Raw genomic sequence first — 22,410 nt, forward strand, 5'->3', positions numbered from 1 at the left:
GTAAGGTGTCATGACGAGCAGCTTGAGAAACTTCAACAATAAAAATAATATATGGTTCTTTTTTGTGTCTCAAAACTTTTGAATACCCTTTCCCCTGACGCAAGTGCATCAGTACATTCGTTTCAGGTAATGTATACCTAATAATACGACGTACACTTTAACCATTTTTGAATGTTTTAGGGTGCAGAAACACCTTATCACATCGTTTGTCTGTATTTCTGTTTAACAGCTACTATTTATTGCATGAGCATATCGGGAAATGTGTTAACCTCTTGGCACCATCGCAGTCAACGCTATTCTACTTTAATAGAAATAGCCAAATCAACCCTTATAAATATATGAGAAATGATATTTATACGCACCGCTTGAGTGGGGAAGACCATCTCTGTCTCGAACGCTCGTCTTGAAGATGGCTCCAAGACTTTCTGCATTCCTCAAGCGTCCTGAAATAATATCACCAAGGATAGTCACAAGCATGGCCTAGAAAGCACAGCACGGTTTTCAGATCATTTAGCATAGCTGTGTGGTCAGCTTCAAGGCTACACAGTGCAAGGAAGGTCAGAGGCGGCCGTTCCGTGCAGTGTAATATGGTAGCCCCAACGTGACCGGCAATCTCCCTTGACCGTTCGATATGAACGGTCGAGGGACGCACAGAAGGAGGAAAAAGTACGCACTTTTTTACGCAGTACGCAGTACCCACAGAAAGGAAAAAAAAAATATATATATATATATATATATATATATTGACATACATACATACATATACATATACATATATATATATATACACATACAGATTCGCCCTGATGGAGGCTACTCATCTTGTCGAAAAAAAGTAGTTCTCCAATAAATTCACAGGCACCACTCTTCGCTCGTGTTGATTACCCTTCCAAAATGAGTAGCGGATTTAACAAAGCTTAAGATTTCCAACGATGCTGAAATCGCAATTATCTTACTATTAGAGTAACCTTTAATTAATGATTTCTTATTTTGTTCTATTCAGGGATCTTTGAGCCCGTTAATCTTTATTCGGTTACTTGAGCCCAAAAATTCTGTTCCTGTGTCGGTCTGTCTGTCTGTCCCTCGATTCAGCCGTCCGGACCGAGGTTAAATAAATCTTGAGCGACAGGTTTATATAAGCTAAACCTTTCCGAATACCTAAATCTGAAAAAATACTTCGTACTTGTCAAAATTGTTCAACAAAGAGAAACCATGAGGCGAATTTTGGGCAAAGCATAAATGCAGGGCCGATACGAGCAGTGTATTTTTAATTAGGAATAGACGAATGAGTCATTTTTGCGATTGCAAAGGAAACACGCATTAAAAAGGTATATTTTAAAGGGACACTGAAGTGAATTTGTCAAGCTCCCATTTTTGCTTGCACTGCGTAGACTGGCTCAAATTAACACACTTTTCATCCTTTATCCGGTTGATAAGTCGGTTATTATTTTATCAAGCCCGAAAGAAGAAAAACTACCATGCGCGGTCTGCGGCGGCCGCACCAATTAAAGGCTGTGACGTCGGGAGGACGTGCACCGTGATTGGACGATGTCCAAAATTAGCATTTAAAAAAGTTTCGGTTTTGGTTCCGTTAAAACAACATGCTTGACATCCGACGTTATCGTAGGATGGGAATTCTCGATATCTCAATAATCGCCATACCATGCTTTGCCATGTTGTCGGCTGTAAAATGCCTAAGATAAGCCTCCCAGGACGGCTTGGAATCGCACCGATCACTGGCAGAGGCCTACGCAGTGAATGAACGCCCGTTCGCACCAGGCCAAGGGTCTGCTGATTCTGGCCTGTGCCCACTGCCCGCAAGCAGTCGGTGCTTGTGGCAACAGCACGCCAACGAGAACTCGCGAGCGCGTCTGTGTCAGTCTACGCGCGTTCTGCGAGCTCGCTCGCGGAGCAGGGCACGTTACGGCCCAAAAATGGTGAGTTCAGTACAGAAAACATCGGCCGAAAACGAAAAAATCAATTTACAAAAAAGAAAAGAATTCACCCTCGGGAATTTGAACTTGCGACTTGCAAAATAACATACTCAGCGTTCCAGACCACTCGGGCACGGACCAACACTACCGGTATAGGAAATATAAGGTATATAATGTATAGCCACTTTACAGTTTTATTTAGTTTTAGCATTTCAAACAGCTTAGGTGACTATTTGTAGCATAGTGCTCGTGCAGTAAGCGTCCCCCATAATTTCCACAATATCTCACGTCTAGCAATAGCATTTCTTAGACGGAAAAGCGTTCGCAGATGTGTGGTCGTGCTGCTGACCGCTGTGCTTGCTCACCCAGCGCAAAAAAGCGCTTCCTGCTCTGTGGTTTTACGCTGTACGGTAAACGTTTCAGTTGATTTTATTTCCTTAGTACCTATATTGCCTTCGCTGACTTCTCCCGCCTTTAAGTGACCTTAGATTTTCCTACTAGCGTACCAGTCAGCGAAGCGTCGCATGTGCGCTTGTGCAGGACTTGTGTGGAGAGACCTATTCACAAACGTGTCGTGGCTTATCTTTTCAACTGAGCGAACGAATTGCGACGACCCGTCGGCGGCTGGCGGACTAAACGCTGGGCCGACTGATTCTGCCGGAAGGTCGGCGAGCCGTGCCGTAGCTCAGTCAAAGGTCAAGCCAAGACATCTCGTCCTGATGACACACGAAAACGCCAAAGAAATTGGGCGAGGATGCAGAGAAAAGGACAGCATTTTCAAATGGATTTTTCTACTGAATGAATTCGCGTAAACGCGCCAAGAATGGTCGAAACGTGGCATATGGACTCCGGACTACAACTTGTGCTAGTAATCCCACAACGTTTACAAATCACTTCAGTACCCTTTTAAGCTGAAAACACAGAAAGTGCTCGTGCTAAAGGCTCGAGCACGTGGCGTGAGCGACGAACACAACAGTAACAAAAGAACCCACCTGATATCGCACCAGCAGTGCGACCGCTAGAAGATTAAATTGAATTCGGAAAACTTTAATTGACTTTGTTGTTTAAGGGCCGAGACAGGAGGGTGACAGAGTGAGAAGTAGGCGAGGGGAGAGGAAGAGGCAGTTACGCGGCAGCGGCACCAAAATACTATCGTCTTTAGGCGACAATTACAGCAAAGCTAGAAAATACGCACAAATTTCTTACTGATGCTAAGATGGTTAATAAAGAATTATTTTTATAAACCCAATCATGTTCAAGCCCGATAAGTCCCTGCTGGTAATCTCAGTGCATGAAAGGCTTGTTCTCTTCCGAGTATTCCAAACGGGACTACGCGCCCTGAAAGCCTTGCAAATGCGCTTTTGACAAAAGCCACCTCTGAATACGGCGAATACCTGCCTCGCAACCATAATCCTTTTCCACGAGAAACGCGGCTGCCGATGAGAGCTTATTCGGGCAGCTTCCGAAAAAAAGGACCTGAAAACCGCTGCTCTGCTTTTGATAAGCCAATCGAGCGCAAATCGGATTTAACGGAAGTACAGAGCTGTATTTGAGCTAATTCACCCTGTTTGGCTATTTCGACGCAAAAAAGTAATGCTGTGCTTTGGGATGGGAATTTCTGCGTTGAGCGTAAGCAAAAATGTGAAAGCGAACAATGAGCTTTATGCGAAAGTATTGCGTTAGCATTTGTTCTCCCCTGTTTCGCGTGTTTTGCGCGGTCCCGTTTTGCGCGAACACTGAGACGGACACTGATTAAAGGGACCCTGTAACACTTTTTAAAGCTTTTCTACATCTGAAATGCTTTGATGGGGCCAACTTGCGAACAATCTCTATATATCAGCAGCCTTCTGACTTGTGAAGTCGAACTAAGGATGCTTATCGAAGGCGTATTTTGTCCAATCTTTGCAACATCCACCCAGGCTCTTAGTTTGCGTGTTTATAGTGAATGGAGTACATAAAAGAATCACGCGATGTTGCTCATCGGTCGGCGCGCCATGTTTTTGGCGTCATGAGATTTTTTTTCAAATTCGCCTCCGCACTCCAGTGGTCTACTTGCAATTTCTGAAAAGTTAACATTTGGCCTGGCATTTACCTCACTATGTGTTAGCTTGAATGGGAAAAACTTTTTACAAAAAAAGTTCGTATCCAGAGCGGGAAATGCGCAGCTTCAACTGTTTTCTACCGCTTTTTCATTTCGTTTTTATGCAGAAGTAGCCAAAGGAGGAGGGAGTGTGCTGCCACAGTTTTAGGCTCCTTCCAGTAGCTATAACTGGATAATTCCTACTGTAAAACTATAATTCTGTCGGAGATACTTGCTATGGTCGTAGCTTCAACCTTCGGTCAAGAGTGCTGTAATTTGAATGACATGAAATCACCAGAGCAGCGTGTTCAGTATCGCACTGTGGGTCATCTCTTTGTCGGCCATCTCTTGGTCGCGACTCCAGAATTTGACCTGCAGAGTTAACAAATGCTCTTGCGTTTAAAACCTTCGTTTTTATGACTGATCTTTGTAGTCGGTGCAGTGGCCAGGTCGGAGGATACTGCGAAACAGTTCGTTTGTTTTAATTGTTGACTCAAAGGATGCTTCATCGTTATACAGCATTCCGTTTATTCTGTTTTCGGGTTTTTTTTTTTATCTCGTAAAAAAGGCTTAAAAAATGGCACCATGAACCGAAAGCGAAAACACCACATGTGTCCCTATCTGTCGATTTGTTTCTATATAGCAGTGACAGGTTCAACGGAAATTATAATCACATTCGCTCATGCTGAGCGTGAGACAATTTTCTTTAGTACTTTCAGGACCTGCATCGCAAGCTGTAACTAGCACGAATTACTAGATAAATACCGTGACGTGCCCATGCACACTCTCTAGTGGGTTCATTCGGCTCTTCATCGGGTCCTGCCACCCGTACTTACAGTTTAATCAGTTTTTTTGACAACGATCGCTCATCTCCAAACTTGGTGTGCCGACGTCCTTATTCACTTATTCATTGTGTAAAAAGGCATGAAGGAGTCAAATGACGACACAATCACGCGGACAACGGCACCGTTATGCGCTGACACATATTTCAAGGGAAAGTTTCTACAGCATCTAAGACTGCCTGGTATTCAGGTACAGTACACCCCTGTTATAACAAAATCACTTTAGTCTAATTCGCTTTAGACGAACGTTTTTGCAGACCTTACTGCACTGCGTGGCGAGCAAATTGTCCCCAAATTTAACGCAGTCTCGCTTATAACGAATTCAGTTTTTTGGCCCGAATGCTTTGTTGTAGCGAGGATTCGCTGTATGTGTGCGGATTAGTAATTGGCTCGTGCGGAACTCGCGACTGTTTGTGACCCGCCGTGGGCAAGGCAAAAAATAAGACAGGGCACACAAAATATCGGTTCCTACTAGTACCGTATCCGAGCCGTAAATTCGTTCCATGAATCTGGTTGGCTGGATAAGGCGTTTAATTATGACATCTTAGGGTTGACGGAGTTGGGTCGAAGAGCGTCTAGGACGAATCTTAGATCACTCCAACATTGAAATGCAAACTTGCCTCTCGGTCCTTTCCGCGCCTTATGCACCTTCCGCAATTCTAAAAAACTAGAAAACTTGAAATAGAACGCTAGGGAACTCAAAATTGAAACAATACGTAACACGAGCAACTTTATCCTCATTTGTTGCGAGAATGCAAAAGAAACCTCACTCTCTCGCTCTCTATCTCTCTCCGCAAAACTTTGACGGACAAAAACGGGCGATCTAACGCGTGCTCACCAGTTTCGCAGAGGTGTCCTTCCGGACAGGTCTTAGTGCTCATGACGAGCACCGCGAAGAGAGCCACCAATATGCAGCTTCTACACGCCATCTTGTCTGGGAGCAGCACTGAGAGGATGGTAGCTGTTTCAGCTAGCGTCGTTTTGAGAACAAACATCCCCCTGTGGAGGCAAAACTCGAAACCATCGCCCATACCACAGGCAGTCGGTGTCCTCGCGAGACGGCTCACATAGGACGGCTTTATAGGTCAAGCGGACCGAATGCCCTTCGAGATAATGACGGTTTGCGCGAATCTTTTTGCAACACGAGTCCCAAGCGCTCTTCCCAGTGGTACGAAAATAGAGATTAAGGTCCGTATCCTGATGCCCTCCTTCACTACATTGGCTCCCTCCACTCGGTTGAGGGGAGGATTCCGCAATACTTATGCATGGGGAAATCGATTTCAAGGATCCCCTCCACTGGATTCTCGAGTGGAGGAAGGACCTAGAATGCCACTGTAAGAAATTAAAAAAAAAATCTTCGAGGTAACCTGAGGATTTCTTATAGTTTAGAGTGCGAAAAAGCACTGATGTCTAATGAACGCCCCTCGGTGCTCGTTCGACTCCGAGTAATGTTTTCGAGTTTGGCTGCGAGGTATGTGCAGCGTACTGTCGCAGACGGCCGCGTTTCCTATTTCATTTATTTCGGGCTCAGGAGAAAAACATGCATACAAAAAAATAAAAAAATAAAAATAAAAACAGCCCCAACCCGTGCCTATTACTGTATAACGGGTGATTGCGGCACAGTCATTACACACAGATTGTTATAAATTATGTGTAGAAACAGGTATGTGTCTATAAAAAAGAACTATAAAATCGAGTACAGTTGAGAATGTTTTCTTTGGCGATCTCTATGACAATAGTTTCTGTTTTTACGTATTCCTGATTTTTCATTTGGTGTTTCTGCTGTTGCTGTTGTATTGTATAATGGCCGTGGACAAATATAAAGACTGTTTTATGAACCTGTTTAGATTTTATGCTTAGATTTTATGCTCAGGAGTACTACTTACATTCGTTGCTTTGCTTCGCGGCCAATGTTATCGGTAATAATCTTGACAAGCTTTTCTAATATATCAATAGATCATTTGCATTTGACAATTTCCTATTTAGGCTCCGGTAAGCCTGTATTAAATAATTTGCTTAGTTCAACGGGTTCCCTTCTTGTAATTTTGAACGTTGTGAGGATGGTCTTTTCGCCTGGAAGTCCAGATCAGCCGGTTTCCCTTCTGCCGACATTGCTGCCGCCGACGATGTCAATGCTTCAGACTCCATAGCAGTATGGTACGTACTTCCTAGCAGAGTTACGCGGCGGCTCGCCGGTGAATGCTGCGGCTCCGGTTGAGGCAGAAATGTTCTGCTCTGTGGGTATACGAAACACTGGGGGAGATATTGCGATTCGCGCAAAACGGGAAATCCCGAGGGTAATTCTTTGTCAGTACACGTTTGGGGTCATGTGCTATTAACCTGACTTGGCTCATCCCCAGGATTGAGGGACACGCGCCGCGGAAACCTGACTGCGCCCCTCTCCCGGCGCTTCGCCCGTCCGGGGCGTAACTGAATGGGGCAGAAAAAAGAAACGGCCGCCGTTTAATAACGAAGACAGCTAGAAAAATCGACTCCGGGATATCCGTAGCACGGCTCTAGCGGCATGCCGTGGCAAAATATTGGGCTTGTACGACTAACTCACGAGGTTCCCGGGCCGTCTAAAATTTTTCTGCTGCGGCCTATGAGAACAGGCTGGATTTCAGGTCGTTCCGCACTAGTTAACACAAAATTGTGGCGCTCAGAAAACAGATAGAAAAAACGACTCCCGGGTTTGAGTACTTCAGGTTGTGGGCTACAAACCTGTTATTGTAGATTTTTTGCAACGTTGTTTGTGTAGGTTCCCTGCAACACTTTTCATGCCCGGGGTGAGGCGTATCGCCACAAACTACGAAAAACTGACGCTACGTGGCGCCCCCGTCCCCCTCCTTTTTCCTGGAAGGAGTGGAGAGGAGGACCGTCTCCACCCGAACACTCGCCTCTCCTCAGCGGAACCAGGGAGGGTTCCCATCTGTTGTCGCTGAGAGTAACAAAGAGGCAGTCGGTAGTGTGCACGAGGACGAACCAGGCCTGCTCCCCTGGTTTATCCCAAGGAAGTGGCGGAGATAATTGCTGCCACTGAAAAGGTTTGGCTGACTTGACTGTCCCCCCTCCTCATTTTTAGTTTGCGCAGACCAAACAAAGCGTGCTCCCCTGGTTTTTTCGCGCGGGGGGGGGGGGGGGGAGGGGGATAGGGGGGGGAGACTTTCCAGCACAAGAACTGTGCCTGAAGGATCTACGACGTGTCCACACGCGCTACTGTGTACAGTTTTTGCTTCTTCGTTTTCTTTCTTTTTTCTGAGGTGGCAAATAACGCTATGTTAGTACGGTGTCAAATGTGAAAATAAGTTATCCGCACGGTTTCCTGCAGTGATGCGTTAAATGGTGTAAAACGTATATGTTTGCGCGCAGGTATGCCATTTTGTCTTTTTTTACATACGGATTAGTATGAATGTATTTGTAATCTGTTTAGCGTTTTGTTTTCTTTTGCTGTATTGTGTTTTTCTTATGTATACAGGTAATCATGCCGTCCTTGTTACTGTATATATCTATTCCCACACATGCCTAAGGCCTGGCACTCAGGCTGGAAGTATGAAATAAATAGTAAATAAATAAAAATAAAGCACTTTCTTCAAGTTTCTGAGACTGAAATTATGGCGCAAGGGGGGTTGCCAAGAGCTGAACGAGCGCCGCTTTTTTAACGCTATTATATCGAAGCGGCGTCCGTTTTATCAAAAATCGTTTTCTCGAATGCCGGTTTATAGATTCACCAATGTTCGTTGGTTTTTTTCGTTTAAATTGTTATTTTATTCAATTTATGTACCATTCATCCCAATGCTATTTAAACGCTTTTTACCAGAGGGAATATATTAATTAGAGGTGTGTTCAAGTTTAATTAATTGTTTTTCATCCTTTTGAAAAATTCCCAGTATATTGCCGTAGTTTCGCAGTTTTTTTCCCGCAGCTTTTTGTTCAATATTTGTTGCCTTTAAGCTTTGCGAATTTTCTCATTCTTGTGTGCGCTCTAGAGAATGTGTTTGATATTTTGTTAATTGTAAATATTAAAATTGTGGCCGCGCTCCACTGCTTCCAAGGCGCTTCCATCAGAACAGCACCAGTTAAAAACTGATATGCGTTAAAAACGGTTATAAAAAGTATAAACGACGCCATAAGAAGCATGCATATACGTGAAAAAGTCAATGGCGCTTAACCGAAATGGAAGCAATTATACATTTACAGCACACTGTTACAGTTAAAGTGTCGTGAATTATACGAACGCAATGGTAGTGCTGCACCTGAAATTAACCCCAATGTTGAGCATTGATGTTTGGGATTCCAAGTTACTACTATTTAGACGCCTATGAACGGCCCATTTTAGACGGGTCTAGGACATTTCGATGTACTGGAACATTTCAATGCGGGATGTTACGGTGCAAGCATTCCGGTGCACCGACATTTTCGTACGCCAACTTTTCTGCGAACGGATTTGTGTGCTTATTTGTGTGAAACTTTCGGCAACTTATTATTTGCGTAGGTATTAGGTTATGGATGACTGTCTACGCACTGATTGCATCGTTTGTGTTTATGCTTTGAAAGTTTTCGGTCAGAATTTGAGATTTTTTAGAGCTTTATTTAATAACTCCTTTAGGCAATACCAATTATTATGTATCTTATTTTTTTCTAGGGGCGCGGGCGAGGGTTCAGAAAGTCACAAAAAGAGCAGCTTCTTGCCGCCTTGTGTGGCGCCTTGCATCTGCGCAAAAAGAGATATTTAACGATGTTACGGCACATATAATGTTACACTGACGTCGAAAGGGACAAATTATGCAGCTCTTAAAGCTTTATGCTGTCGTTCATGAAACTTTGTGTAAATGAGCTGAAGAAACGGTTTTCATTAAGACTTGTAACAAATAAAACTTGCTCAAACGTAGGCACTTCCAAAAAAAGACGTCTATTGCTAAGCTTGCGCACCAAGCTTCTGAACTGTGCCTTTTCTGTGCACCCTTCGGTGCCACACACAATAATTGCAGCTCTCTTTCCTAGGTGTAAATTCCGAGGACACCTAAGCACTTTTTTATGATACAGTGATTGAGAAAGCATTAGTGTCCAGTTGCCGAACGTGCACTCTCAATCGTCCTTTTTTCTTTTCTGTCTGTCTATCTGTCCGTCTGTCACTCGATTCAGCCGCTGGGCCAAACATGAAACAATGCTGGAACAAGGAGTATATATAGGCAAAACCGTCCCAAGCTACTGAACCTGGCGGAGTGCATATATTTCTACGTGTCAATATTGTTCAGAAGAAAAACTTGGCCGCGTATCTGCTCGCTTCGCTGCAAATGTCGTCGAAAGGCGATAGTCTTCTGCAGCCCCTGCCGTCTCATACATTCTCCCCCCCCCCCCCCTCTCTCACTCCTCGCGCGTCTGACGCGATGGAGGTTAGCTAAATTAAATCCACTTTCCCGCGCTGCAGAGCTCGCACGCCATCTGTTGGAACCTTTGCTACTGTTCGGCTTAGGGTTGCGCTCGAGCTCGAGGCTCGGGCGCCAGCTTCTTTTCGTATTTTTTGGTCAAACCATTGTTTTAACGCCTCTTTTTTAAATTGCTATCGTGAAAACCAAGGCCATGTCTATGCTTATTTAAAAGAACGCGCGTAATCCCGGTTATGTGCTTACATTTTGCCTCAAATGTACCTGGGGTTTCCTTCGCGCCATATTATTGGGACATGTATGACAAATCTTGGCAGTTTTAGAAGTTTGGAACGGTTTTGCGTATATAAGCGTCTTGTTTAATAATATTTATAACTTTTGAACCGGTGGCTGAATCGGTGCCGTCCACCGGGCGGGCGCCCTAACATCTGCGCTTCATGCTCGCCAAATAAAGATATATCAATCAATCAATCGCGTTTAAGTAGCCCAAGAAAGACTATCGTCTTTAAAAAAGCATTAGGCATAATTGAGGCAAAACATTAGTGCATAACTGGCCGCAGCAGCGTTCTTTTATTCAAAAATAGACGTGCGATTGGTTTTAATAAAAATGCGGTAAAAGACGGTGTCAAAAACAGGCCAGATAAAAGTAAATATAATAAAAGAAAGATGTCTCCTCAAGAGTGAGAGAGAGAAACCTTTATTTGGGGCAAGGCTGGCCCTAGGCCTGTTGGGGTAATAGGATCAAAGGAATGGGTAAGGAAGGGGAGCAGACCGGCCGTTCTATACAGCTCGTGCTAGACCGCTTGTGACTGCGAATACAGCAATCTTGTGAAGGATGGGAGTGCCCACGGAGTGAGGGTCTATGGCTATCGCGGGATCGTTGGTGGGGGCAGAGAAATTTCTATAGCGAGTTAATTTGGGGCAAAACCAAATGAGGTGGTGCAGATCAGCTTTGGTTAGGGAGTGGCACTTGTTCACGAATACCTCAGCAGCTCTTGGAAGCGTAGGTAGAGAAGCCAGGAACCCAGGCGGGGTGAGGTTTTTGAGGCGCTGTTCCAAGAACAATTGAAAGAAAAGGTCCCAACAGGTGGCGCGCGAACCAAGAAAACGAGGGAAAATTGAATCTAATTCATCAAACTTCAATTGCATTAATTATGGGGGAGGCAGGGGGAGAAGAACAGCGTGAGGGGGAGAGGGGAGGATGTTACGAGGCGGGGGCGGCCGAAGGCTATGGTATACATTTGCAGCGAAGCAACCAGATACGCAGCCAATTTCTTATCTTCTACTCGTGACTATGACTCGGCACATACCCGGGGAACGTACTGTAAATAAAAATACTACTTACAGTACGGTAGCATACCCCATTTCAGGTAGTATGACGGACAGGGCGTTTCACGTAAGAGCGCTAGTCCAAGAATATTGTTCACTGATCATGTCGCACACTAGCCGGTGGTTGGGGCGGGGAGTATTAAAATATTTTAGTGTACGTCTAAAAGAAAAGAAGAACCTACCCGCAATCAGTAGCACCTTTCTCTTCTTGAGCAAAGCTGCCTCAGGGGCTAGCGCGTGCAAGTCGATCCAGCACGTGCTCTTTTCAGAAGCGTTCTCGTCGGGCCGGCGTGCGTCTTTTTTAGCTTTGGAGGCACCGGAAAGCCCGTTGAGCGGACGCGTCCCACGCAATAGAAAACATTCATAACGTGTTTTTCTTTTACTTGCCGAAGACTTGCATATGCTCATCTGCTTGTTTTGGCACTGTCGCGTTAATTGCGTATTTCTTTGTTTTCCGTTACTCATAATGTTAGTATACTTGCACCTCAACCTTAACGCAAAGTAGGTAAGGGTTGAGGAATTTGATTTTTGGTTTTTTATGAACCCCGAAATAATAGATTATGATCTTGCTCTACCGCTTGTGCTTTGCAACAATAACGCAAAATGTTTTTGTGCTGCAAATTATTTGTCAATGCAGATATTAGCATAGGAAAAATTATTTTCCTGAATTCGGGTGTGAATGTTCGCGCGTAGAAATTAAAAGCGAGCAGAAAAAGAAAAGCTCGTTTCGTTTAATTGCATGCGTCTTCAAAAGACGCCCACATATCAGACACCTGATTAATTCTAATGTACGAATCAATGTACCAACACAATTTGTGCAAGTTGTTCAACAGCAAAAAAAAAAAAAAAAAGTTCGGGATGTGCCAAGTGCGAACAAGTATCATGCAAGCGGAAGGAAATAAAAATGCCCTGTGACAAATTGAACAGATGACCCCTTAATGTCGAAAAGGTGACCCATGGGACCTGAAAGGCTTTCGGAACCGACGTCCCCCAACAACACGTTTCATTCCGTGAAATAGCCAGGACACCGGGCTGGTCGAGCGGCGCGGTGAGCAGACGATGCGTCCGTAGCAGACGACAAGACGACACTGGCAAAAGTTAACTCATTAGCGACGCTGCAGTTGACCCGAGCCTGCTCGATACGTACTAACGCACATTGTTTCACAAGTCGAAAGAAAATTTTACCGGGCTCTTTCCTTCGAGTGAGAAATGCGGCACGAGCGCCACGAAAAAAGCAGGCGTCCGAGCGGGGCGAGCCCTCCCCGTCCACACGGGTAGGGTGCCTCGATGCGCGCCCGCAGAGCGGGGGCGCATCGAGGCAGCCTACACATGGGGGAACCGCAGCCCATGCGGGGTCGTTTTGTGAGGGCTCCCCTCTTGTTTTTTTTTTTTTCCTTCCTGGTTCGGCGAATTTCAAAGGCGAAAAGCTGGCCTGTTTGGGAAACCGTCGCGAGCGGCTAGACCCTGTGTGAAGGCCCTGCTTCTCGCACCGCGGGGGAGAGAACAAGAGAGAAGGAATTGTGTCTTCAGGTCGCGACGCCACGTGGTGTCAGTTTTTCGAAACTCGACGCCGTGTCCCGAAATCCTGGCCATGTAACGTCATTTAGAACTACATCAAGCCTCACGATGCGGCGAGAAATGTCAAAATCGTTATACGTCAAGCTGTGGGTACCTGTTAATGTCGTTAGGCCTTATAGGGCAACTTTAGGCCTAATCAGTGGCAAATCTCGGGGAGGCCTTGGTGAATACACACCTGCAGATATGCATTGCGAGGAGTAGTGAGGCTCCGGGCACGCTTTACCACATTGTGTGGGGCTGTGATAAAAACCCTGACCTACCCCCTCTGCCCTTCCCCTCCCCTGAGCACTGGGAGAGAGCACTGTCCAGCTCGGACCCATATGACCAGCTTTGGCTGGTGAAGAGAGCCCAAGAAGCCGGACGGTCTCAAGGGGTCCTGGAATAAGGACTCTTCCCCAAGGCGAACTTCTTCATAGGGACGTTTATTCCTCCTCCTCCTCCTCCTCCTGCAGATATGCGCTTGATGACCTTGAACGTTTCTCGTTAACTACTCTCCACTGTTCGCCGCTTTGAAAAATCAGGAACTACGCCGAGCAATACAGGTAAACCAGGATGTAACGAACCTGTATGTAATGAAATCCTGGATTTGACGAAGTTTTTCAATTCCCCATTGCCAGCTCCATTGAAACCCATGTGTTTGCGACCTCTATGTAACGAAGGCGCTGTGACGGTTAACCTTGATGTAACTTATTCGCTACGCTGAAGAGTCATTTTTTTTTCACTTTTTCTAAAAAAAACTGTGGGAAAATGCACTAAGCCAATTTTACGCGCACCGGAAACTACCGTGTGTTTCCACGTGTGAGTGCGGTGTCGGTTCGAGACCTATACGTTTTGAGTTGCTAGGCCTGCCTGTCGCTATGTAGTCGCGCGTCTTCACTGCTATCTGCGGTGTCGGCTCGTCGGTGGTGAGTGAGTTCTGCTGCCAGAAAGGGAAAAGTTTTGCCCTTTCAAGACAAGCTCGCGATTTTAAATGCCGTCTCCGCCGGCCAGAAAGAAGAACGTTGCCACCTAGTACAGTATCCCAGCTAGCACCCTCTCTCCAGTTTTGAGTGCGGCAAAGAGCATCAAGATTGCGAAGAGGCACCCCAGCTGTCAGGATAAGTTTGCTCCTTCAAGCGCATTAAGGCGTCAAAAAGTCTCGAAAGGCAAAGTTGATAATTAACTTACACTTGTGAAGACGGGGGTAAGTGACCTAGCGTCTTTGGAGTGATGTGTAGTGCCTAAGCTTGGGCAAAAGCAGAAGGCGTAAATCACGAAGTTTTTCATTGTGAATTAAATCCCTAAAGACGCAGTACACCTTCACTGATGTCTAGCATTTTGGTTTATTGCTACGTCATTCCCGCCAGCATTAACTCAAATCCAGCGTGTAACGAAAACCTGGATGTAACGAAAAAATTGCGAACTTTTATCAACTTCGTTATATCCAGGTTTAACTGTATATTACTGTCAGAAAATGCCACACGCAAGTTGATTTCAACTTAAGTATGCCACGTGGAAAGCTTCACTTTACCAAAAGCCAATTATTTGGGAGCCGTACTTCCGCTACACACACCGACGCCGGAAGCTGGACGCCGGCCTTTTTGCTCAACGGCCCCTTTAATGCTGTCGCATTAAAAAGAAATATGTAATGAGTGCACTACGTCGGTAAGTAGCAACTTTTTTTACGCAGTACGTAAAGTGCACCTCTTCAGCGGCTTTTTTATGAGGCAATCGGTTCGTTACCAAGTAACAGAGTAAGAGAAGGCTCGCTCATGCGGCTGTTTATGGTAATTCATAATCCTTCTCCGTCCGCCTCATTAATTCGTCGCAATCCATAAAACTTCTTACTCAGCGCATCGCACTGCTTTGTCACTGTCTTTGCCAATGTTTGCGCCGTGCTTCCAAACTGATAGGAACCTAGCGAGTAAAGTTTGCACATCTCTTGCTTCGCTGTTTATCACTGTGTGACTGCGCGAGGAGGCTTACCTGTAACCATACGGCCGCAAATAAGCGATCATGCAAATCGATCCCGTACATACGGCAGAAAGCGACAAATGCTTTTAATGTGCCGGTGATCGATTGCTGGTACAACGGTGCACTAACAACACTAAAAGGGAACCAATTCGTACGCCCGTAGTTTACGCCTAGATTGCACTACCCGGACGGCTCTATGCTGATGTTGCACGGAAAGGAATCTGATTCGCGTCCAATGGCAGTTACACTGCCAATTGATTCTTTTTTTGGCCGTCGTTAACAGCTACGAAAACGCGCATTGAAAAAGACACGAGGCAGGCAATCAGCTTCGTTGATGCCAGCCTCCGACAATCTTCCTCATCTCTTCATCCGAGAGGGCGCCGCTGAAACCGACGGAGTCAGCTCGGCCACCCTCTCCGGCGGAGCTTCTCATTTTAACCGCTCACCAGAGACATAAACATAAACTTCCGACAGGCAGAGCGTATGGAATCTCGGGGACATCCGTTAATTTCCCGCCTCGATCGATGCGGAATGAGAGCCCGGGATATGTAGTCTCCGCTGCGCGGCCGCCGCTGGCCTTCCTCCTCCTACTCGGTTTGCTTTTCCGGAGGCCGCACGGCATGGCTCCCGCTGCTCCACCGTGCAGAAAAGTGTCCCTCGGGAGAGCGCCGCCTCGCTGGCAGCAGCGGCCGTGCCATGAGCGGCGGCCCCGATTCAGCTTTTGAAGCTTGAATTGTAAAGCACATTGACTGGACCGAAAGACGGCACGTGCGAACTGGAGAATATAAACGTGGGGTTGAGCCCATTCCGCCGTTACGTCTAGAACTATTCTGCTCAAGTATTGCAGTCTTCATCCTGAAGATCATTGAAACTGAACTGCAATATCGTCGGAAAATGCTTGAATACTGGCTCCTCCATCAATTTGAATTGACAGTGAAATCAAGTGTTGGACGGAAGCCCGTCTGGTCGGGGAAACGCATGATACAAATTAATAACAGACACCTAAAACGAAAAAAGACGTTCTTGTCCACAATGAGCTGAGGGGGCGAATGTGATCTGGTTATGTTGGATTCCAGATGTGACGTAGGCAACGTGCATACACGTGTGGAAAGTTGCCCTCATTTCGATTAAGTGTGTGCTCCATGGTCTGGATTGTCAGGGTGACGTGCGGGGTCTGAATTGTCAGGGATTGCCTGACAATTCAGACCACGGAGCACACACTTAATCGAAATGAGGGCAAATTTCCACGCATGTACGCATGTTACCTACGTCACATCTTGAATCCAACATAACCAGATCATATTCGCCCCCTCAGCTCATTGTGAACAAGGCTCCCGTACGGGAGCCGAAACGTCTTTTTTAATTTTATAAACACTCGTGGTCGGTGTCTTTTTAATTTGTATCTTGAAATACTCTTGAATTGTATCACAGAAAACGGGTAAAAGTGGGATATACCTGCGGGACTCAGTGATATAATTGAAGTGCAGTAGTTTTTATCAATTAAAAAAAATATCATTACGCCCTGCCATGCGCTACGGCTTATTTTCGTGTGGTTACTGCATACTAACGGCAAAAGAGGCTGTTCAAAGAAAACTCCTGCACTGGCCCAACAGTCCCCCACGCTTCTGGAACTTGACAACTACGACGCCACGGAGGGTATACTACCTTCGTTATGATGTGATGAATACTGACTCAGTGAAACAACTTGATTAATACCGTTAAGCGCCGTAAAGAAAACACAGGACGAGGGAGACAAGGACGAGCGCGCGCTCATGTCTCCCTCGTCCTGTGGTTTCTTTACTGCGTTAAACGGAGTAATAATGGATTACCAACTCGCTCGTACCCACACGTTGTTAAACTTGATCGAAGGTTATGAAAATATTTCAAGTCCAATTTCGCTGTTTTTCGCTGTTTTTTTTTTTTTTTTTTCCTGTACCACAACCCCATTATCCTGTAGTAGACCTGCCGCAGTTCCGTCGGCTTCTGCGGTTTATAGTTCCCCTCAGAGCCTCCTCCAACTAATCTTTAGTAGTTAAGTTTGAAACTTCGCGAACCAAGCAAGTCCATGTCCATTGAGCTCGGTTTTCTGCAAAAATCCCATTCGCTACTTTCATTATCCCATTTACGTTATTCGTTATGTTACCAATTTCTCCTCTTAGAGTGTACATTTTATCTCTGCCAGCAGCAAGCTACTTCGTCGTTGTATCTAAAATACTGCCTTCGGTAAATGTTTCTTCAATCTTCGCCGTGTTGTAGGCACGCATGTCAGTATTCTTGCTTCCGTTGATCGATTTTGACAAGTCCGCCAATTCTATTTTCTCCTCCTGTCTTCACGCGTTCCCAAGACTGCAATTTACAAGAAACTCCTTGGTTTTCTGGGATAGTTTACTGGTTTTTTTTTTTTAGTATCCCTACCTCCTACCTTGATTTTGTGATCACCTTAGCTCTGTTTGTCGTCCGGTATGTCTACGGCATCTTCCGTTCTTGTTGAGACCGCGATTTTTTTTTTTTGAGCGTTATTCCAAATTTCTGCGCACTCTCTCTCACTGCCTGCAGCTTTGGTTTCATTTCATCACCATCATCATTCATTTACCCTTACGTAACCCTAACGGGATAATACAAGTGGGGGGCAGGGGTCAGGTTACGCAACTAATAGCAGAATTCAAAGTGGCATGATACTGCAAAAAAAAAAAAAAAAGAAACTTATTGCACATCAACTAATCCGCAGACATTACGACAGTACGTTCTTGAAATATGTTTCGAGTAAGGCTTCAAACTTAGGAGAATTTTCGCGAGTATCGTCTTTTGTCTTCTTAGCTCAAGCCTGATGCGCCTCCTTTTATTTTGCAACGCTTTTTCGCGAACCTTAATATTCCAATTTAGCGAGGATTTTTCGGTTAAAAGTAATTATGGCGAGGCAGCAGTTGGACAGCGTTCCTAAGGAAAGAGCAAAAGGGTGCCATAGAATGTGGTGAAGTCAGACGTTACATGATAAGGATTTCAAGGTGATTCGACTCCCAGGCGCTCCTTCAGGTAGTTTTTGTCTTGTTAAACATACCTGTCCTCGGCTGAGTTTATCATCCCGGTTTCTGATTATTCCAACATTGTTGTTAGGTAATTCTGCGCAACCACTAATCGGCAGCATATTACATACAGCATCTCGGCAATATCCTAATTCTTACATGCTCATTACTTCGATATAGCCTCTACAAATGAGCCTCGAACAATTAAATCCCCGATTTTAGCGTGCTTGAAGATTCAGCCGATGAAATGTCCGAGGGCCTAATTATTTTGTGCATTTTTCAGTGCTGAACATTAAAAAAATGGTGGGTGCAATAAGGATGTGAGTTTTACGCCACCCATTTTTTGACACTGACAGATTGGTTGCAAGCCCAATGTGCAGTATTTAATCAATAGCTCGTGTTGTTGTTTTTTCGGAGTACATATTACAACATACGTATTAAAACGGCCGGGACGTAATAATATTGTACTCGAGTGCTGTTCTCCAGGATGTCAAGTAAGATCCAGAAGCTTGATCGACACGTACCTGCTGTATTGTATCACAAAACCGGATGTTTTAAATGCCGTGAGAAAGTGCCTTTGAGCTCTGTTTTGGTGAGTTCTGTCTCAGTGCGGGAACGTATGTGCTGGACAGTGGCGAAGCATCATGTGTTTCAGACATAGATCTCACGAGACTATAAGTTGGTGGGGACAGGCAATTATCCATCGTGACAGGGAATTATACAAGTATATTAGTCCTGACAAGTTACTCGCTGTTGCAATTCCCAACGCGTTGGGCAAAAATGCTGCTTCTAAACCGCAGGCTGTGGTGTGGTGTAAACCGCGGTGTCTTTTCGTGGTAGCAGTATCGCTATAATAAAAATTCTGACGCTCATTTAGAATTGTGTCTGGATATTCATAAGGTTCTTAAAGGTTGCCGTTGCCTTTCTTGGAGTTTTTTGCCATAAATTGAGATATTAATTTAGTATAATGCGCAAGTATCACAGGGCTATTTCGCTGGGAGCTTTGAACAGCCATGTCGAAATTAGATACAGAGATATGAACCAGAACACGCAAAATTGAAAAAAAAATACTGTTTGGGGATGTCCAACAATCGCACGCTGTTGATATGTTTGGAAAGCCATAGTTCCCAACTATGTTTTTGTAATAAGGCGTCATTTTGACTCGCATGGAAAGAAATGGCGCTGTTTGTGTGTTCTGTTTCTTATTTACGTGTTCGCGTTTAATTTGTGCATGATAGTGTGTGTCCGCAACGTAACATGACATGAGCACAGTGGTAATACATGGAATCTGAAGGACGGCGTATTGAAAGGAAATTCTTCGAGGAACTTTCCGTCTGTTTCTTATCATTTTTGCTCGTTTTTTGGCGCGAATTACTTGAACAAGCAGACTGGTAACACAAGCTTTTTCTTCCCCAGAATCAGAGTTCTGAGCGGCTAGAGTGTGCCTGTTCTACTCCCGTGCCATCACGTTCACGTGTCACAGCGGTACGAACTATTCTATAACCTTTGATCCACCGCTGCCAACGTGCGGGGTTGATGGACTGGTAGGGCACTCGGCTTTTGCTATGGACCGCCGGATTCAAATTCCAAACTAATCAAATGTGTTTTTTGTTTGCTGTTTACGGCGGCGGCCATGGTCTGTGCGGGCCAACAACTGCAACAACGGCGACATTTTTTTGCACAACGGGGCACTCAAAGCTTTCGCCTTAAAAGACTCCAGGGCCTCAACACCTTCGATATCGGCCACCTTATTTTCTGTTAAAATGTCTTCAGAGTTATGCTGTTTAGACAATAGTGAAGCCTACTTTAAAGAGATCGGAGTACCGCGTTTTCTAGGGATACAACGGATCTCATGGAGATATTTAACAAAAAGTCCTCATTTTTGTGTTTCAAAATGACAATTTACAATGACTCTGTAAAAACGCATTTCCCGCTACGTGTTCGTCTACAGCAGTGAAGCCTACCGTAAATGAGCTTGTTGTATATCAGTCCAGCCTGCTATGGGGACATGACCTTAGTGATGTGTACTTTTAAGCATTGCCTTTTAGTATTGCAGTCAAGTTTTACGGCGGTAAATATGTTACTTAGGAAAGTCTAGGAAGACTTTGCAATTGCTACGAATGCGCCAAGAATGCATCCGCACTGTTGAAGAATTACTCGTGAGATTTTTTAATATTTTCTAGAAAAAACAGCTTGTAGCTTTGTAGGAGCATTGCCTTGTTGCGGACAACCCTAAAATGCATCAATGCATGATTGCAAGAAAGAACAATAAAAAATACGCGCTGGCTCGAACACATGAACAGTTCCTCGTCGACCCAAAACTCCGGCGACGAGCATTCACCAGCCACTTTCACTCGCAAATACGGCAAGCTCAACAAATTATTCATGGCCTGTTTATCCATGGGTACGCGCTTTGCTTGGCAACACACCGGAGTCCGCAAAGCGCTCGCTTATTGACTGTGTGTGCGCGGGCGCAACAACTGTACTTAAAATAACCCGTCTAGGTGACTTTCCTGGGCCAGTTTCGGCTCAAGAGTTCGAAATGCCAAACAGATGGCTACAAATAGCGTGCTTAAAAAAGGTAAGGCAATACCGCTATCTTTAAAAATTCGGTGGTGCTATATCAAGATTTCTTCGATGCAGAATGAGGCCGGAGCGACTGGTCTCTTGTTTCTGTCAAAACTTTGCCTGTAGCGGTGAAGGGCATTATTTTCGAATTAGAAATCGATTCATGCTTCTCGTACTTGTACACTGTTCAAATATAGTAGGTCGGTGTTCATACATGTTCTGGGAGACGCTGCGGGAAATATTATCGATGCAACGAGGTGATATTGGTTATTTTGTGTGTTAGCTTTGGTTGATGCAAGGAGTTGGCTAAGCTCGGACGTTTTATTTCGCAAGCAAGACATTTTCAGAAATTTATTCTGATGAATGTACACTTTGGAAGAATTACTTTATTCGTCTGATCAATTTCAATCCAGTGCAGTATTTCGTTGACTTGGGGCAGTTACCGGGTCGTCACCACCTCAATTTCATTGTTATTCTTCTCAGACTTCGTTTTCGTGACTTACAGCAGTGACGACAAAGTTGTGATAACCAGAACTACGGCGGTAATTCAAAAACGGTTGGTAATTTCAAGAGACGTTAACTTTGAGTTACACCTTGTAACGACCACAGCCATACATTCAGCAAGTTCGCTGAGAGATTAACAAGACACTTCGTCGCCCTCCACTCACCGGTGACGGAAGGCGCGCACAGTCCGAAGACCACCCACAGCAACCTCGACCACAACAGGACTGTCGCCGTTGTCCCAAGCATGTCGCCGCGTAGATGTCACCGAAGTTCTCCGAACCAACAAACAAATAAACAAATAACGACAGTCTTCGTTTCCTCTCCGACCAAGTCGCGGCAAACAGTCAAGTTAGCCTATTCACGAAAAATAATGCCAGTAAAAGAAGAACCACTCTACATGGTCGCATGTTTTTTCATCTTTTCTGAAGGGAAAAAATGAGGATGCGGCTTCCGCTCCGGCCTCGGGACGTCTTCCCGCGTAGTACGGTGCGACGGGAGAGCACCCGTGGAGCGTGAGTGGCGGAGAGAGAGTCCGGGCAGCTCCCGAGCGGTGGGTGCGCGCGCGCGCTCCCGACGGAGGACACCGGTGCTTCTGTTTACAGTGCGGCCGGGCCGAGATGAGCGGTGCGCCGGGCCGCGAGCGCGGCGTGCACGCTGGGATGCGCCCTGTGGCTGCGCATGTTCTCCCCTGTGTGCGACCGGTGGCGGCGACGGAGGCAGCGCGCTGGCTGGAGCCGCGGCGCCCTCTCCCGGCCTCAGCCACGCCGGACCGCTCGGACAGCTGTGCGGTGCGAGGACGCGGAGGGGGCGTCGGTGTTCTGTTTCGCTCGACGTGACTGCCCGCGGGCGCGTTCGTCTGTGTGTATGCGCACGAGCGTACGTGTGCGCGTATGCGTGTGTCTGTGAGTGTATGCTCATGTGTGCAAGCGGGAACAATGTATGATATTTGATGTGGATATTAGACAATTATTGTTTATTTGGGGCTAATTCTTGAAACTCGGCTTCGTGATACTAGGACAAGCGGATGACTTCAACGGGGTTTGAAGCGCGCTACTTTGGCAGGATAAAACTGGGAGTGGTATGTGGAGTGAAGAGCCAGTGAAGAAAAACGCCGCGTTAGCGTGCAGGACAGTCATTTACCTTGCCACGGTATCCATCACCAAACAACATCGATCCAGTTAAGTATGCATCTCAGATTAACTTGTATTCATGATC

The 22,410-nt window shown here is 45.6% G+C and overlaps 1 protein-coding gene across 1 annotated transcript in view; it reads right to left on the reverse strand.

Moving 5' to 3' along the window:
* Window positions 1–21,872, reverse strand: part of LOC144169829 (lachesin-like) — a 144,301-nt gene extending 122,429 nt beyond the window's left edge. The window contains exons 1-2 of the mRNA XM_077699194.1: window positions 21,360–21,872; window positions 363–443 (exon numbers count right to left, since the gene is read on the reverse strand). Coding sequence (XP_077555320.1) covers window positions 363–443; window positions 21,360–21,441 — 163 coding nt within the window. The 5' untranslated portion in view covers window positions 21,442–21,872. The remainder of the gene's footprint in view (window positions 1–362; window positions 444–21,359) is intronic.
* Between the last annotated feature and the right edge of the window lie 538 nt (window positions 21,873–22,410).

Source organism: Haemaphysalis longicornis, unplaced genomic scaffold, assembly GCF_048455015.1.
Source record: "Haemaphysalis longicornis isolate Haplotype H1 unplaced genomic scaffold, Haemaphysalis longicornis Haplotype H1 scaffold_2, whole genome shotgun sequence".
In the NCBI taxonomy this organism is placed as follows: domain Eukaryota; kingdom Metazoa; phylum Arthropoda; class Arachnida; order Ixodida; family Ixodidae; genus Haemaphysalis; species Haemaphysalis longicornis.